The 18,723-nt window shown below is 38.4% G+C and overlaps 1 protein-coding gene across 2 annotated transcripts in view; it reads left to right on the forward strand.

Annotated features, from left to right (window-relative positions):
- Positions 1 to 1,108: 1,108 nt before the first annotated feature.
- Positions 1,109 to 18,723, forward strand: part of smoc2 (SPARC related modular calcium binding 2) — a 33,242-nt gene continuing 15,627 nt past the window's right edge. The window contains exons 1-6 of one of the 2 annotated variants that reach the window (XM_043254574.1): positions 1,109 to 1,430; positions 11,032 to 11,194; positions 13,953 to 14,059; positions 15,348 to 15,447; positions 16,242 to 16,286; positions 18,559 to 18,639. In XM_043254574.1, the coding sequence (XP_043110509.1) occupies positions 1,359 to 1,430; positions 11,032 to 11,194; positions 13,953 to 14,059; positions 15,348 to 15,447; positions 16,242 to 16,286; positions 18,559 to 18,639 (568 nt within the window). In that variant the 5' untranslated portion in view covers positions 1,109 to 1,358. The remainder of the gene's footprint in view (positions 1,431 to 11,031; positions 11,195 to 13,952; positions 14,060 to 15,347; positions 15,448 to 16,241; positions 16,287 to 18,558; positions 18,640 to 18,723) is intronic. The other variant, XM_043254575.1, reaches the window with a different exon arrangement.

Below are 18,723 nucleotides of genomic sequence, written 5' to 3' on the forward strand. Positions count from 1 at the left end.
TTAGTAAACCCTGCCAAAAAAAAGCAAACGTACAATCGGTAAACTACGTTTAATAATAATCCCTCACTAATAACATATACAGCACGATAGAGAGGAAATTCACTATCCATAAAATGCAAAAACGAACGAATTATTAATCTTAATTTTAAAAATCAATTTAAAGATTATTACTACTATTATAAGGACACTATTAGCGTTATCATAACGGTCGTTGTTATTATTATCGTGCTGCATTTCCAAAAGTGTCCTGTAGATGTCGCGGTTGTCCCTATAATATAATTCACGTCTGCCCGTCAGATTCACTGCGACGCTTCGCAGCCGGGTTAGTAACTTCATCGGAGTTTTTATAGGTTTTTATAATGAGGAATTTCGTCAACTCGCAAAACAAGCAACGAAACAACAAGACCAACCCACTCAATATCTAATGAATTCAGCGAGTGAACACTGAGCTCTACAGAACACGAGAGGCAAAAATAGAAAGTGTGCCCTTTGAATTAGCAATACTCCGAAAATCCCACATGTGTAGTTTTGTCTCCGCGCTCGTGGGAATGGAGGCTGTTATGAGTTTCAATAACTGCTGCCACATGTCTACTTACTTGGCTCGAAGAGAATCGGAGAAATGTTGTTCAAAGTGTTTGTTTTGAATTACTTTAAGCTACTCTGGCATGTCCGCGCAAACAAGCCAAAGTGTTCAAAAAAAATTAAAAACAGGCGCAATGAGTCACGGGAGGCGTTTATTAATAGAGACGGTGCTTCTGGCGAGGGTTTTCTGCGGATGACAGCTGTTAAAGAAGACGCGAAGTGTTGAGCCTCGACATTTTAGACAGATCGTGTGTTCGCGCGTACCCAAAAAGTCGTAGTTATTCAGATTGTATTTTAATGTTATATTGCGTTGCGTTATATAAACCAGTTCGGCTTATCACTTCCAAACAGAGAGTGATTTACGTGTGTTGTTGAGAAGAAAGAACAGAGGGAGGGATACGGTTTTTTCCCCCCCCTCAGCTACCAGCATCTGTAAGAGATTCCACCCAAACTCACCTCCCGACTACAGCACGGGCATCCGATAAACACACACAGAGAGAGAGAGAGAGAGAGAGAGAGAGAGAGAGAGAGAGAGAGAGAGAGAGAGAGAGAGAGAGTCACACACTTGAGCAGAGGAGAGGGTCAAGACAGTCCAAGCCGAGCGCTCCACTTCGTTACGCGCGGAGAAATCACGCAGAACACCGTCCACATCCGCGCCACCGAGCTCACGTCGAGAGCTGTGAAGGCACGGGATTTAAGGAATTACGCGACGCGTTGAGGAATCGATCGCTAAACGCGCGTTTTCGTGGATTTGGTGCGTCTGGAGAGCTGTGAGGATGCGCGCCTCGGTCCTGCTGCTGCTCTGCGCTCTTTACGCAGGAGACGCGCACAAACTCTCCGCGCTCACGGTGGGTCTCCACGCGCTACACTTCGCTTTACAATCACGCACATTAACAGGACGATTGTTTATGAACAAATATGAATAGCCTGTATGTTAAAATTGTGTTTTATAGCATTTCTGACTGACATTTAACACTGTCCAGTATTGCTATCCATTATATGTATATATTGGTACGCAGCATAAACATTTGAAGTCTGTTACTTACATGATGTGAACAACAAAAAATGTTTGCACACACACACACACACACACACACATATATATATATATATATATATATATATATATATATATATATATATATATATATATATAATAATATAATATAATATAATATAATATACTTATAATATAATCTTAATTCACAACAAAATGTTTCAAATGATAACTTTTCCCCCCCAAGACAAATTAATTATTTCCACTAGTAAAAATCACTAGTCAAAAAAAAAAAAAAAAATCTTAATGTTATTTTATCAGCTTAGTAAAATACCACTGGTTTTGCCGTAAGGATCAGAATTCATTGTTTGCCACAGTAGATGGTTTGGTCTATTTTTTGTGAGTGTGGATGTAGACTCAGCACATCTGTGGTTGTGCTTGTGTGTTTGTTTAGTAAAACAAGAAGCTGAGATACAGGGTAAGGTGAGATGAGTAATCATGAGAGTCCTATTTGGGCTTAAGACCAGTGATGTTTGTGTACCTGCAATTCAGGAGGGTAACCAGAGAACCACAAGCTTTCTTTCAAACAATCACACACACTCACACACACACACACACACACACACACACAGAGCTACAGGTGCACACCCACCTTATGCTTTCCCTTATATGTGACAGCTTGGTTTTGGCTGCTAAGTACTGGGAACAGGAGATTTTCTTCCCTTCCTGCGGCCGCTGGCCTCTACATGGACGTCTGCCTGTGTACACAGGGTTAGGACTGCTGATTGAGGGAAGCCGCTCCCCATTAACCGAGTGAGAGAGCGAGTGTAGCTCATCCCGGTGGGACATGACCGCTAGAGAGAGAGAGAGAGAGATGCACAGGCACACTGGTTCACCCTGAGCTTGGACACAGAGCAGCTTTGACGGACCTCGAATCCCAGGCATTTATGTTCAACCAAACTGGCCCCTGCTGAATGCCAGAGAGGGTTTGCACTTTCAATAGCGAGACAGGAAACGGCCCACTTTCTAATCCATAAAATGTTGTTAAATGGTCAATATTTGTGTAGCTGTCAGGATTCGCAACAAATGTTGTATATAATCAGTTTGTTTTTTACTAAATGCATCAATAGGCAAAGAGTATATTTAATATTTAATGCTATACAGAAGGTTTTGTTGAATGCATACGTGACAATCACAAAACTCACTCTCTCTTTGATTTGCTATGTATAGTTATTCATAATTTATAATCATTATTTCTAATAATTTTTGCTTTTATTTTTATATTTGCCATTTTCAAGTTTAATATCCATATTCTCGTTTTAATTACAAAATTTTAGTAATTGTGTTTTTGACATTTTTATTCTATTACACTTTTTAATATATATTTTTTCAATTCTTTTGTCTATGTAGTTTATAGTTTTAGTTATTTTAGTACGTCAAGGTAAAAAAAGATAAATGTTGCCTTTGCAACTAGCTAAAATAAGATAAGTACATTTTTTTAAATTTAATTCTATTGCAGTTACTGTTTATTTTAGAAATTTTATGCAGGTTTCTAGGTACTTTTATTTTTATTTTATTATTATTTATTTTCTATGTAGTTTTAATTTTTCTTGTAGTTTTTGTTTTAAATATTTAAAAACATGCAGTTAAACTAAACTAAATAAACCTTGGCTGAACTAAAACTAAAAGACGTGACATTTTTTTAATATAATTTATGTGATCCTTTTCACAGAAGCTACTATGTACTGAATTAGTTTTTGTTTTTATTTATAAAAATGTTATTTACATTTCATTAAAAGTTTCAGTGATTTTGTTGTGTTTTTATAATCTTTTATAATTTATATATCAATTTTTTTTTTTTTTTGTTTGTTTCAGTTTTCACATCAAATGACCAGTGTGCAAAAGCGTACTAAATATACTAAAATAAATGCATTTTATACATAGTACACCAAATATAAACCGAATATGCTTTTATTTCACTACAAGAACCCTGATTTAAAATCCCAAGAGTGTTATTTTGTCACTGTGTTGACTGCTGTGATTTCACTCTGGGCCACAGGCCGCTAAATTTTTACCTGGCATAGGGTTCTTGGTGCTGATGGAGGCTGTTAGCACCAAGGCCAGAGATACAGTTGCTGTCAATGTTTCTCTGCTGGCATCGGCCGCTGCTCGGCCTTCTGGGATGGCAGCTATGTGGCCCGGGCATGAATCAGAGCCTGTGATGACGAGGTCTCACGGGCACCTGCTGCAGCCCGTGCCGGAAAGAGAAGATATGCTGTTATTTGAGCGAGAGAAAACAGGGGAATTCGTTTCACGCCAGTCTCCAGAGGGCTCTGTTTAAATAAACTAGCCGGCCCGAGGTGTCAAATTCACCTGTACTAGTCCATCATCAGGTTCGGTTGGTCGGAAAGAGATGAAAAAGCATAGCAAAAAGAGGTTAAAGACAATATGTGAAGACTAATGCAGTCGCAAACCTTTACTGTGCAGAAAATAAGCCTGATGCTGCAATGTAAACCCAATATGAAATCCAAATATTGTTTGAATGGATTTCTATTGGAAAAACTTGATTTCACATGCGAAAATCTTGCCAAAGGTAAATGTAAATGCAACCAAACCTTAAATCAGTCCATGAAGCGGATTGTGGGAAGGAATGCACAGTTGTCAGGATCAGAGTGCTGTGATTTACGAAGAAATGCTCTGGTTGACGCCCCGCCGCTCATTATTTACAGGTCGAGTAGGGATCCCTCTACATCTAAACGTTAACAAATGGCTGTGGGTAGTTAACCTGGAGGTCAGAGGTCATCCCATCTCACTCCTCTTACTCAGCCTGGCAGAGCGGAATGTGGGAGGAAGATCAGTGCAGTGCAAACCCTCATCTACTTTCTCTGTCTCTCACGGACACACACACACACACACACACACACACACACACAGACGCATTTAGCATAATTGACTCAATAGCATTATATTAATATACTTAATCATAAACACACAACGTAAAACCGTAAAACGAGAAATCAAATGAGACAACAACATCCTAATGTTCTAAGGTTTACAAAACATTATTAATAATAAATAAAAAATATAAATAAAGTACAGCATAAACAAAAAGTAAATATATATTTAAAAACAACAAAACCAGTTTTTAACATTGTGGATTTTAACAAGTGCTGGGCAATGATTAATCACAATTAATTACATCCCCAATAAAAGTTTGTGTCTATATAATGTAAGTGCATGTATTCATTATATTTAGTATGTATATAAAAAGCCACACATACAGTATATATATATATATATATATATATATATATATATATATATATATATATATATATATATATATATATTATTATTTTTTTTTTTTGATACAATGTCCAGCACACTTCATATATATATATATATATATATATATATATATATATATATATATATATATATATATGCTGGGCAATGATTAATCAATTCATCGCATCCAAAAATATATATATATACACATTTACACACACACACATATATATATATATATATATATATATATATATATATATATATATATATACACACATTTACATACTTTTATATATACATTTTTTGTTCATATATGGAACTTACTAGTTGAAATCATGAAAGGCACCATAAAATGAACAGTTTTAATTAACAGCAAAATATATGAAAACATATTTAACAACAATACTTTTCTTCTGGCTGAAATGTGAGCAAACTGGAAATGGTTATAAAAACCAGAGAATTTAACATCAAAATAAAAAATTCTTAAAACATGTTCTCACTCCCTTTGCTCCAGTAAAACTGTTGTACATGAATATCAGATGCCACATTTGCATAGGAGACATCACAGCTGTGCCAAATACCTTTGAAAATCATTAGGAACGGTTCTGTTTCAGCAGCAGTTCCACTTATAGCAACACATTTTCCACATTCGCTTTCTTGGGCATGACACATTTTTTTCACGGTGAATGCTGGTTCTAACAACTTAAAGAGACAATTCACCAAAAAAACCAAACATCTGTCATCATTTCCTCACACTCATGTTGTTCCAGAGTTTTTGGTTTTCTTTCTTCACGGGACATAAAATAAAATATTTTGGGAAATGTCTCAGTGTGTGTGTGTTTTCCGTACAGTGGATATCGATGGTCATGTGTTTGATGACTAACATTCTTCAAAATATTTTATGTCCTGCAGAAGAAAGTAAGTCAGTTATACAAAACCCTACAAGGATTTTCACAGCGAAGCCACAGAAAATCAATCTTGAACAGTTGTTAAAAGGACGGTTTTTCTCATGTGAAAAACACTGATTGCGCTTTATTTTGTAGTGTGTGTATTTACCTATACTTACATGTTCTTACAGTGTACTTACCTAAAAAAAAGTACCGGTAATATAAGGTAACGACACGGTTAGGTTTAGGGGCAGGTTCAGGGTTAGTACCTACTTATTACCTAGTTATTGTAATTATATATTACAACCAGCCTTATGATAAGTACATAGGATTTACATCAGGAACAGGATTGTAAAATAAAGTGCTAGCAGAACATTTAAAAAAAATTCCCCAAAAACTTTTTCATAATAATGAACCTTTCGTGGAATAGAAAAGTTAAACAAAAAAAAAAAGCCAATGAAGAGCTCTTATTTTTAGGGGATTGAAAGTGCATGAGTTGAGTAAATGATGACACAATTTGTATTTGCGGGTGAACTATTCCTTTAACAGACTAATGTTTTGGTGATTTCAGACGCGAGCGTTTTAAACCGCTCAAACCCGTCTTGGCCTCCACACCTCCCAGCCGAATCCATGCGTATCAGTCACTTCATAACGGGGGTCGTTATTCATACGCAAAACTATGCACCTGCACGAGAAGAAAAAACATCTTTTTTTCCCCCTCTCATCCTTCACACATGACCAGCAGCAGGCTTTCCCTTTTCTTGCCCGATTTTTCACAGCAATTAAAGGCTTTTCTCTTTGATTGAGTTAATAGCCTGGATCTAGGCTGTCACTTTCTTCCATTTCCACTATGCTGGAGACTAACGATGCCTAGCCAATCCCAGGAAGCCCCCGTCGGGACTCTTTCACACGTCTGCGGCCTCTCTCTCGCTCTTTGCCGGGCCCCCATTGACCCTTTGCGGCCAAGGTGTGAGGGGCCTCTCTGGGTCTGCGGTCGGGAGGCCCCCCTTGTCTTTTCTGGGGCCCCTCGGCCCCCATGTGGCCCTCTGTGGGGCACAATGCACTCTCTGCTGGAGGTTGGCCCCTGGATCGCTGCTTTCAATCCCACAATGCCTCACTGCCAAAAGGGGGTAATAGGATTTGAGGTCTGTGTGCTGGTGGGTCTTCTGAAAAATATGTCTTTTTTTTTCGCTCACTCTCTCCCTCCTCGTTTTTTTCGGCTCCTCTTGCTTTGCTTTTCATCTAAATTGATTTTTCTTTGAGGGGCAATGATAAAAACGGAGAAAATAAAAAACAAGGGCGGAGCAGCTGCGGAGGGCTGGAAAAACGTTTCAGGAAAAACAGACGGTGGCTTGTTTTGTCTGCACTTCTCTGTAGAAGGTTAGAAGAGACATTGTATGTCATGCAAGAAACCTGTTAACACGATGGTGGTCATATATCAGTGCCACATACACACATAAACACTGACAAAGAGCTTTGCTGCTGGCTCTTTAGCTCCCAATCTGAATCATTTTTACAAAGAATTTGCTGTTTTCAGAAATCCTCATTGCTAAAAGTAACTAGAAACGAATAACAGATCTAAAGAATCTATCATCTAAAATCAAAAACCCTTAAAATAGATATAGCAAACCAAACTAAACACCGAAGCATAACTTGGCATGCACATTTAATTGAGCAGCTTTTTGTGCTATTTTAATTTTTTTACTAGTGATCTACGATTTTCCATTTCTATTCAAAAGAGAGAAATAATTACATTTTGAACTTGGCCAGTATGCAACCACATAGCATTGCACAACAAATGAGGAGTTTGAACTCTTTAAATGTACTTTATTAAAACTTGTTTGAAAAAATAAAACAAAATAAAATAAAATAAAATAAAATCTTACAATGAACATCAAAATAACAACTGAATATCTAAAAGTTAAAGTTAATAACTATATTAATTATTAATAAATACTGGATAAATAATACAAAAAATTGTTAAAAGTCATTTTAGCTAACTGAAAAAAACCCAAATAAAATAAAATAGATATAATAAAAATATAACTGAAAAACCTAAATTTCAATTTCAATTTCAAAACTAAAAGTTTAATTAAAAAGTAAAAAGTACTAAAGTTGCTGAAAATAATTTAAGTTATAGGTATATAAATATTTAATTAAAAAATCATATAACAATATTCTTAAACATCAGAGTAAAAGCCAATTCAAAATGTTGATGAATATACTGTATAAATAAAACTAACAAATTGCGGACGCCTCTGATGTGTGTTCAGAAACGGTCCTGAATGCGATCCCGTCACTGTTCTCATGTTCTCATGGTGCAGAAAGCATCTGAGGTCTGCTGGCCGGGTCCCGGCGGTGCTCTGGTGTTTCTGTGACCAGCTGTTGATGCTGTACACAGACAGCGGTCGTGGGTGGCTTCAGATTCCCCCGGTGATGCTCAATGGACGTGTCTGGCTTTGGCTGCGGCTGAATTGATTGGTGATTATTTGGCCGTGTCTGGGTTTGTGGGGTCTCATTTGGGTCGATCTGAAACGCTGAATTGTTGAATCGCTAAAAGCGCCTTGGCCGCGATGAGGTCTCTGCGGTGGTCGTGTTGGTTTTGTCCATGTCTAGGATGCCGGCTGTGACAGAATTGAACTGCGTTGGCCGCGATCGCTTGGCCCGGGTCGGAGCACTGTGAACTCCGTCTTGGCCGGGAACGCGAGATGACCATCGCGGGGCCGATTGTGGTCGGATCGGCGGCGCTCCGGGCAGAATCTGTTTCCTGACATCTCTGTCGGGCCTCCTGCGAGCTCCCTGACAGCAGCGCTGAGAATGACGGAGCGGAAGGGGCACAGGGTCACAGCTGCAGGGACCAGAGGGAGAGGGCGAAGGGAAGATAAAGAAAGCGCATGTGTGTGAGGCAGACACAAAGAAAACGCAAGAGAGCGAACAGGGTGAGAACAGAGAGAGAAAGACTGTGTGTTTGTCGGAGATAAAGACGGAGAAAGAGAGGGGAAGAAAGAGATTCTGTGGTGGGATTGAGAGTTTGGAGGGGGTCAGTGTCAGCCCTGATCTCAGACAGCGAGAGTCTGTCAGTCACAAACCAACGCACACAGACCCCAAACAACCGGCTCCAGACATCAGACCCTCTTATTCACTACTTAATGTTCATTCATTCAAAAACGTTCTGAATTAAGAGCGAAAAGCGGGCCATAGCGGCAGGGCAGAGGATGATGAAGAGGGCCGTTGTCCTTTTCAAACGTATTTTTCTGTCGCACACAGAGAGGGGGTGTGCTGCAGCCAATCGAAATAAAATTGAAATCGCCATTGGCCAAGTGCAATAATTAAACCTCAAAGGGGGTGTGATTTAATGAAACAAATACATTGCCTACATGCATGTTACAAACAACAACAACAAAAAAAACTAAATAAATAAATGTAAAAAATAATAATAATAATATGTGTGGACTGATAGGAAGTATAATTTCGCTTTAGTCCAATCCAACAAAAAAAACTAAATAAAATAAAATGGATGCTATACACAGCTTTGTACTCTCGCTGCATATCAACAACTGACTCATTTGTGGTTACTTGGTTATACTCCTTAAGGATTTTTACAAGAAACATCTGAGACAAAGGGCATACTTTAACAAAACATCTCCAAGATCTCCATTTACTCACCTATACGCTATGAAAGAGCAATCTCTCAGCTCTAACAGACACACACACACACACACACACACACAGACACAGACTAGGGCATTCAGACGAGAAGGATTAAATAGCCAATAACTCAATTACACAAAGTAAGTAAGTAAAAGAAGGTTAGTTCAATCTCAGTACACTCACAACCCCTCTTCCGCTATGCCTGAACCAGCTTCTTTGCCTCACATTCATCACACACACACACACACACACACACTTCCCCAGCATTCATCAACTCTAGATTTACGATCAGAGATGACAGCAGAGCTGTCTTCCATTGCCAGGGGCAAAGGGTTGATCCTCAAACCCCCTCTGAAACCATCTTCCAGGTGCAGAGCTCCCTCACACACACACACACACACACACACGCACAGAAAGTCATTTGTAGGATGTCAGCCAGTGCTAATTTTTGAGTGGGTAATGATCCTACCCATCAACTTTATACGAAGAATCTGTTTCCTTTCAACACTGCTTTCATTTGCTGTTTTCCCGTGGCTGATTTATTGGCTGCAGGTGAGTGTGTACGCGTCTCAGGACCTTTTCAAGTTATTTTTGCATTCGCCAGTTTAGACGATTACAACACATCTGAACATTAAACACACACCTGCGCAGATAATGTCCCGACACAAAGAGAGCCGATTTCCTGTCCACTCTTGAATCTGTCGGTGAGGAGATGTTTGCAGTGTGTTTGAACGCTCCTGCAGCGCACAAAGAGAAAACACACAGTATTTAATCAACGAAAGTGTACAAGTGTACCCGTGCAGGTGTGAGAGTGACAGACAGATAAAAGCACTACACGAGAGGCCGTCAGCACCTCTGCCTTTCTCCCACAATCCCTCATTCACAAACAAGACATGACACGGACACAGAGGGGCGTGTGAATGCTATTTGTCTCTCTGCGCTTTGTTTGAACTTCAGTGTGTGTATTATTCGGTAAATGAATACGACAGAACAATAGAGAACGGAGTGTGTCATGAGCTCAAAAGATGCCAAGCCCTTGACTGTTAACTTTTCAAAAAAAAAAAAAAACCCAACAAAAAACAAGGTACAGGAAAAAAGTAATTTGTTATATCATAATACTTAAAAAATTGCAAAATGCGCCAAAATAATGAATTATTAAGATATTGTTTTTGCAATAAAGATGTCATCAAATATATGCTTCATGGCGATCACATTAAGTGAAATGAAAAATGAACAAATTAATGGAAAATCTACAAATTATACTATAATTTTAATTCATATATAAAACATTATATAAATAAATGTTTATAATGCAAAATATAAAATTAGCTATATATTAATAATTATTTTAAACACACACACACACACACACACATATATATATATAACAAAATATTTTTCTACAAATACAAATAAATGTTTGATATAAAATTCTTTAAATCATTTTAAAAATAATAATATAGATTTAGAATAAAATCTAAATATATTATCACTTTGAAATGCAATTTTAAGTGTAAAAAAGTTTATTTAAATGCAACTTAGAATTTTACCCTATATTTGTATTTTTATGCTCCCATTGTTAGCTTAGTAACTGCTAACCTCTCTTTCCGTCCATCTTCACAGTTTCTGCGTGTGGAGCAAGATAAAGAATGCAATACGGATTGTTCCGGAGCTCCTCGCAAGCCTCTGTGTGCATCAGACGGACGGACCTTCAGTTCCCGCTGCGAGTTTCTCCGTGCAAAGTGCCGTGACCCTCAGCTGGAAGTCATACGAGGGCCATGCAAAGGTCAGAGTTCACCAATCAAACGTGAGCCGCTGCTGGTTGGCCTGATGGCCTTTGTGGGTCAGAGTCGAGACGGGCAGGGTTAAATCCATCCAGGGATAAATGATTCTTTGACGAGACAGAGCGGGATTTTGCTGAGTACAACACATTGTCCTCTGTGACATCTCAAATTGTTCTCTTAAGAGGCGTTAACGCTAAAAGTGATCTGAAGCGACCTGAAGTGAGTTGATGATTTGAGGCGACACAAATAACGCAGATTCAACTTTGCACCACATCGTCCTCATGCGTCGTACATTTTTAAAAATAATAATACTGTTTAATGTTTTGAAAATAAAATTATGCATTTAAATTCCAAATATTTATTGAAAACATATATTAATATTTTAAATATAGTTACATTTATACATTTAATAATCATTATATTTAATACCATACATTTTTATTAAATTTAAAAAAGTCTGATGATGACAGACAAATTTAATATCCAGTGTGGATTATGAAAGCCATTTTATGTTTTCTATAAAAACAATATATTTGGAATGCAAATTAAATAGCAAAAAAATGACTTAATAATGACTTAATAAAAATTGGTGAATTGATAAACATCTTCGCTAAGATCTTGATGAGGATCTTGCCTGTGTAAAAACAAATGTACAGTGGTGCATTCATGTGTGTATGAGTTTGGTGGTGATTTGTATGAAGGAAGGGCGAACGCTGTCAGTAACCACAGAGGTCAAAGGTCAAACAGCTCACAAAAACCCACATTGTATTGGACTCGGCAGGAAGACTCTCGTGCCCTGTACTCTTTTCTGCTCCGAGCTCTATTTCTGTCTCCCGTTCACTCTTTCTTTCCCTACTAGTAAGCACAATGTGTCATTCTTACACTGGGATTAAAGAGGGTGTGAGAAATAGAGAGAGAAAGGGAAAGAGAAAGGTACAAAAAGGGATGAATTATGTTCCGCTAAAATGATAGCAAAAGAAAACCAAAAAGGAAAGATTAGATTGAAAAGGGAAGTACATTCAGGAATCGTGCAGCTGTGCACAAACGGCAAACTCGAGGAGAGTTTTTTTCAGCACTCTTTATATGATTTGTCTCGCTATACAAACAGTAATATAATACATGTTAAATAAATAAATGGTGCTAAGCATAAAAAGCCGGTTTCAAACCTTGTTTTCATTACATTTTTCCACTCTAGAAACATTCAGCCATCAGCATCCTTCCTTTTTTATTCAGCATAACTTTCCAGCTTTCATTGACTGTAAAAAAAAACACGCCGTGACATAACTGTGGTTTAAGAAACAATTAGTATTTAGTAATATTATTGATTTAACTAGGCCTAACCATTTTAAGCAGGAGATGGGCTTGCGCTTTGCCACTAATTTTGTTATTTTTTTAGATATCTTTAAAGTTATCATTGTTGGTTTGAACCTTGTTTATTTCAAGCGTACGTGCATCTGCCGCTTTAAATTCTCGTTATAGCAGGATGGATTCTGATTGGCTGTCAACGTTTGCATCAATCATCAGCTGAGAAACAAAAAAGTTCTGGAAGCGATTACGATATCGTTTCTCTTAGTTTTTTCTCTGTGGTGTGGACTCTGCTATAATGAGAACGATTTTTGAAACTATATATTTATAATATTCATAATTTACTTCACAAAACATTATATAGGCATAAAATACATAATGAACACAAACATTGTGCAAAATGGCTAATTTCAAGTGTTATTTTAATGTTTTTTTTTTTCAGAACTGACTAATACAGTATATAGCCTACATATATGTATAGGTTAGCATTTAGCTTGTATAGCTACCTTCATTTTTACTGAGGCCCGTACTTATCCTCTCGTGCCATCCCGGACTAAAAGTGTTTTAATGATTTGCCCAGTGGAGAGAGTGAGTTTATGTCTCCACTGAGGTCTGGAAGATTTTCTGCCCAGCTGCATCAACGAGATCCACACACACTCAAACACACATGAATGTACATACACATGCATTGCAACCTGCTGGACACCACCGGCTCACACAGACTCAAAACAGAACGACAGAAACAGATCTGCGATAGTTTCACCACCAGACTGGTATAGAGATAGTGACGACTCCAGTAGGACTGTTGGTCTAATTCCCAACCACACACAGGGATCCACCGCTTCCGAAACATCTTGAATTATTCTGTGTCTGAGAGGTCACATGTCACAGCAAAAGAAACCAAGTCTTATTTCCTGCTTCATTTTCTTTCGCCATTACCATTCTTTCCTTTCCTCTGAAAAAAGAAAAGAAAAAACACCCGTGCCACATCAGTCAGAGAGAGAACGCCAGAGGACTCGCCTGTCGGTTTGAATTTAATGCACTCGCTCTCTGCGGACTTTCTGTTTTCTATATTACGCTGACACGATGAGCAGAATAGTGACTGTGTGCTTAAAGTGGAATAATGGGAAATAAAGTTTAAGGTTATGTATATATATATATAAATAAAAAGACAGAGTTTGTGAACAAATGAATCATAAGGTTATAGTACTTTTCAAGATCTCCAAAGCAGACTTGTCATGCATTTTTAAAGAGGGATTTAATGGCAGTCCTGACTCACTTTCAACGACTTAGCTGTTTGAATAATCAGGATAAAGACCATTTTCGATTCAAAACTAATTACCTATGACTTGGCTGACTAAATTAAGACATGAGAATGTTATTTTTGCCATACAATATCATGGATGGCTATATAGTTTGTCTGACTTGCTGGAATTACCTGTCTTGTGTCTTCAGATACGTCCAGGTGTGTGGCAGAGAAGAAATACACAGAACAGCAAGCCAAGAAAGTCTTTCCACAGGTGTTCGTTCCTGTCTGCAACCCTGACGGCACCTACAGCGAGGTATGAGATGAAACGATAGAATAATAAAACAACAGATGGACGAATGGATGGATGGTTAGACATGCGGATGGATGGACTGAAAGACAGATAGACAGCATTCCAGATAGGGTGGAAAGTGATTTTGTGCTTCTCTATAATGGTACCACGAGGCATCACTCCTCAGGATCTACACAGTATGTAGATTGTATGAGTGGAAGTAGGAGGGGGCTGAGTCTGTGCCTGTTTTATTTGCAAGCATCAATGCCTCAAACATGACGCGAGCTACGACCAGGAGTCAGTGCAGGGAGATAAAAAGAGGTGTGACATGGGCCCTTCGTTTGTAAAGGTTTGATTGTGCATGATGGAGGTCCACTCTAGAAGAGCATTTAAGTTGTACAGTCTAGAAACGACAAGGAAGTTGCGTAGCATGCTCACGTAGGAAGGGCCTGATCTTTCTGATGTTGTGCAATGCAAACCTGCAAGATCGAGCAGTCTTTGTGGTTTTTGAAAGTCAGATGGTCATTAAGTATTACAAGATTTCTGACCAAACTTGATGGGGTAATTTTTGATGAATCTAACTGGATGGTGAAATCGTGCTGTGGAGTTGGAGTGGCAGGGAAGAAAAAAGCTCAGACTTTGCCAGGCTGAGCAGTAGGTGACGTTCTCTCATCCATGCTGAGATGTTCTCCAGGTAGCCTGAGATCGATGCACCTACTGGTCAAAATGAGAGATAGAGCTGTGTGTCTTCAGCATAGCACTGGTAGGAGGAACCATGTTCCTGTATGATGAGACCCAGTGATGTAGCGTATATGGACCAGAGGAGGGGTCCAAGAACTGATCCCTGAGGAACCGCAGTGACCCAATGATGTGCTTTGGATACCTCCCTAAACCAAGCCTCCCTGAGTGACCTATCAGTGAGATTCAAACCAGCGGTATCCCTATGATGCCCAATGTTAAGAGGGTAGACAGCAGGATCTGATAACTCACAATGTCAAAAGGGGCAGATAGATCCAGCAGAATGAGAACTGATGATCTGAAATGAGCTTTTGCAATCTGCAAGGCTTCGGTGACTGACTAAATGTCAGTTGAATGTCCACTTGTGAAATCTGCCTGGTTAGCATCCAGATAAATGGATGGATGGATAGAGGAAAATTTAAAATTATATGTGGAGAGATGGATAGACGCTCAGTTAGACAGACGATTGGTCAGCATTATGTACAATTTTACACCTTTAACAGTTTCACTGTCAAATTTCATTTTTTTTCTGCCTGTATCATTTTTCTTTATCTTTTCTGTATTTGACTAACAGGTTCAGTGCCACAGCTACACTGGTTATTGCTGGTGTGTGACACCCAGTGGCAGACCCATCAGCGGCTCAGCAGTAGCCAATAAGAAACCTCAATGTCAAGGTACCATACTTCTACCCCTGCTGTGTTTTTCTTGCCTTTATTCTACTCCGTGCTTCAGTCACATCTTCTTTGTTTTCAGAAGAGATTTTCACATCATAAATAGTACTCTGAAGTGATTCCAAACAGTGATTACGCAATCTAAATGTTTTGGCACATTACAGTTGTTTAGGAATATAAATCAATGGAGAAATGCAGAAAGTCGACGTTTAAGCCAGCGATAGCACTGAGAGATGCCAGGACAGAGCTAATCCTAATCTACAGAAACGTTCCAGCATAACAATACCACATAACCAAAGCCACATGCAGTAAACTAGCATAGCACTACATTAAACACACACTCACGCACAAAACTGAAACTCAATAACTGCAGGCCTGGGTCATAACATTGTTGGCTTGGCTTTGTACAACAACCACAGCTTCACTAGAAAAAGACCAATTAGATTTAATTGCACATGCAACAGCTTAATCAGTTAGGTCTGGTGGAGCATCACAAAACAAATGTGCGTTTGGCAGGCGAAGTGGCCCAACTCAAACATTCTTGCTCTTTTACTCCAAGATAGTGTCATATGGCTTATACCCCCTGCAGCTTCCATAACATTATCATGTTCCTCTGTAGAGGCTTAACGCATAATTAAAACCATAGGTCATTTCATTAATCATTCCTGGAAGACTTGACTCCAATCTGCAAGACACATTTGAATATTATAGCCCAGTTATGAATGAATGAATTAATTAGGTGTAGATTTGCTAAAATTCTAGTGTGAGTAACCTGTGATTGTCGTGCTGATTTTCAGGGTCCAAGAATGGTAAAATGAATCCGAAGGAACCAGGAAAACCAGGTAAATACTCTCAATGGTGTCTTTTGATATGGTAAAGACTTTCACAAGGGGCAATCTGCACTGGCAGCTACAATTTAATGTATGTGTGTGTGTGTCTGTACTGCGTGTTACGGCTTGTCATTCTAATATTTTGTGAATTGAGAGTGCTGAAGTTGCTTCGGGGCTGAAAGTAAATGGTCGTATGTTGGAGTCGTTAAACTGAGAGACGCTGTAATAACAGCCTTTGCTTTTCACAGTCGTTAAAACGAAATCGAAGGGCTTCACGGTTTTGTCATAGCACCACAGTGAACATTAACCACTTCACCTGGACGTCATTTCTCTCCTTTCCAGATGAAGACTTTTCTCATGCACTACTAATGGCACAGATTTCCTCCTTTTACAAAACGAAACAGGCCTGATCTGCAGCCAATCACCCTATTTTATTCATTTATTTACTTGTTTTTTGTCTTTTTCGGTTTTAAGGGGAATGTCTTCTAAAGAGCGTATTATTTAAAAATGCAATTTTACTCACGAAATGTCAAAATAAACATTCAAAAAGTAATGTAACTGTAATATAATAAAAATGTAATAAACGTTCAGTCACCAAAAAAATTGGAATTTTGCTTTCCACATAATTTCAAAAACGGCAAGCTTCCTCAAAAACTATATATATATATATATATATATATATATATATATATATATATATATAAATGAATGTTTAGATATTTTTAAGGAAAAAGAAGATAAACATATTGAGGAAGAAAATACATTTATTGCAGTGAAGTCACTTATAAGATCCATGCTGGTTAGGATGCTGCCTTAGAAGGCAGCTCACTAGGTTTTGGAACAGATCCATTGTCAGAGGTGCGGCCTGGTCAGTAGTGCACATACCACAATGATGACCTGGCTTGGGTCATTTCCCAATCCCACGCCTTCTCTTTATTCCCACCATTTCCTGTCGCTTTGGGGCTATCCTATCAAATAAAAGGCAAAAAGCCACAAAAACATAGAAAATCATTGATGTGTTGAGCTACACTAAAATGTTATAGTCGTATAAATAACAGGGTCGGATCTCGTAATACTTTATCACTTCATCAGAGCGCTGACAGTGGCTGTTCCCCAAGTTCCCCAACTTTTTCCCAAGGATGCTAGTAGAGAAAAAACACACCAAAAGAGAGAAGGGGCAGTTTATCTTCTGCCCTCTGATGAGTTAATGGTGACCCTGCTGAGGTTAACCACACCTGCGGCTCTCAGCATTTTAAATTCCTGTGGCCAGCGTCTAGAGATGTTCCCTCATCCCCGTCTGCACACATAACACACATGTCCGCTCTAAAATCTGAACTAAACAAAAACATTAGTTTTTTTTCTTATACAGGGAAGGGGACCTGTTTTTGCAGACAGTGTCCAAAAATCATGTTTTGCCAGCCGTACATATTTCTTACCAGTCAGAAAAATTTATTCTGCATTATTTTTTATCAAGACGCCTTGTTTTATGAGAAAATGATCAGAATTAAGTGATGAATTAAAACAAGGGCAAATATCTGCTGAGAAAAATCAACTTAAATCAGCGGGCAAACAAGTTTTCATACCCTTTTGACAGATGCTTGTTCTCTCGCTTAGTTTTGCTAAAATTCATTTTGCATCTCAAGTGTGTTGATTTAAAGGATATTTAGATGTTTGCATTGGAAAACAAAACAAAAATCCTGAGCAATACATGCATGCCTTTTGCAGTGCATGCAACATTTGTACCATGACTTTACGATTTTGAGACTTGCTGCTCCGAATTAAGACCTTTTCATGCCTTAATTTATTGCCACACACGTTTCCACAAGGGGAAAATATTTCTTAGATAAACAATTATCCAAAGAATAAGTCTTATAAAGCCATGATTTATGTTGCAAATCATTATAAAGTTGCTGAATAACATTTCAGCCATATTTTATTCACATTTGGTGCTTGGCAAGCATTCATTTTGGACGCTGTTTTGCGTTATTTGTCACCTTTCAATTTACAGACTTCTATATTCGAACTACACTGCTTTTTCTCATTATGAAAATGCGTTTCAAGGTGTCAAGCAAAAAGATCGAATGTTTAAACTGTTCTTTTTTTCTTTCTCTCTTTCAGTGAATCAATTACAACCGCTAAATGTTCTTTAACCCTTTATATGCCTGTTTGCGTTCTTCGGTTATATTCTGTTCCTCCATCTGTCTAATCTGTCCTGGCCGGGGCAATGTGCAAATGCGTTTTGGATCGCGTGATGTGACTGTTTAGCTGACAATCGTAATTGTAGTTTCCTTGCAAATCTTCTCCATTCTAAATGCAGATCCACCGTTTTTCATAGTGGAGACCCAGCCGTCTGCTGATGAGGAAGGTGAGAAGCCTTTAAACGCGCTATAGATCAAGCGATCGCTAGGGTTTGAGAGAGAACTAATGTTTTGTGCATGCGTGTGTGTGT

Source organism: Puntigrus tetrazona, chromosome 13 (genome assembly GCF_018831695.1).
Source record: "Puntigrus tetrazona isolate hp1 chromosome 13, ASM1883169v1, whole genome shotgun sequence".
In the NCBI taxonomy this organism is placed as follows: Eukaryota; Metazoa; Chordata; class Actinopteri; order Cypriniformes; family Cyprinidae; genus Puntigrus; species Puntigrus tetrazona.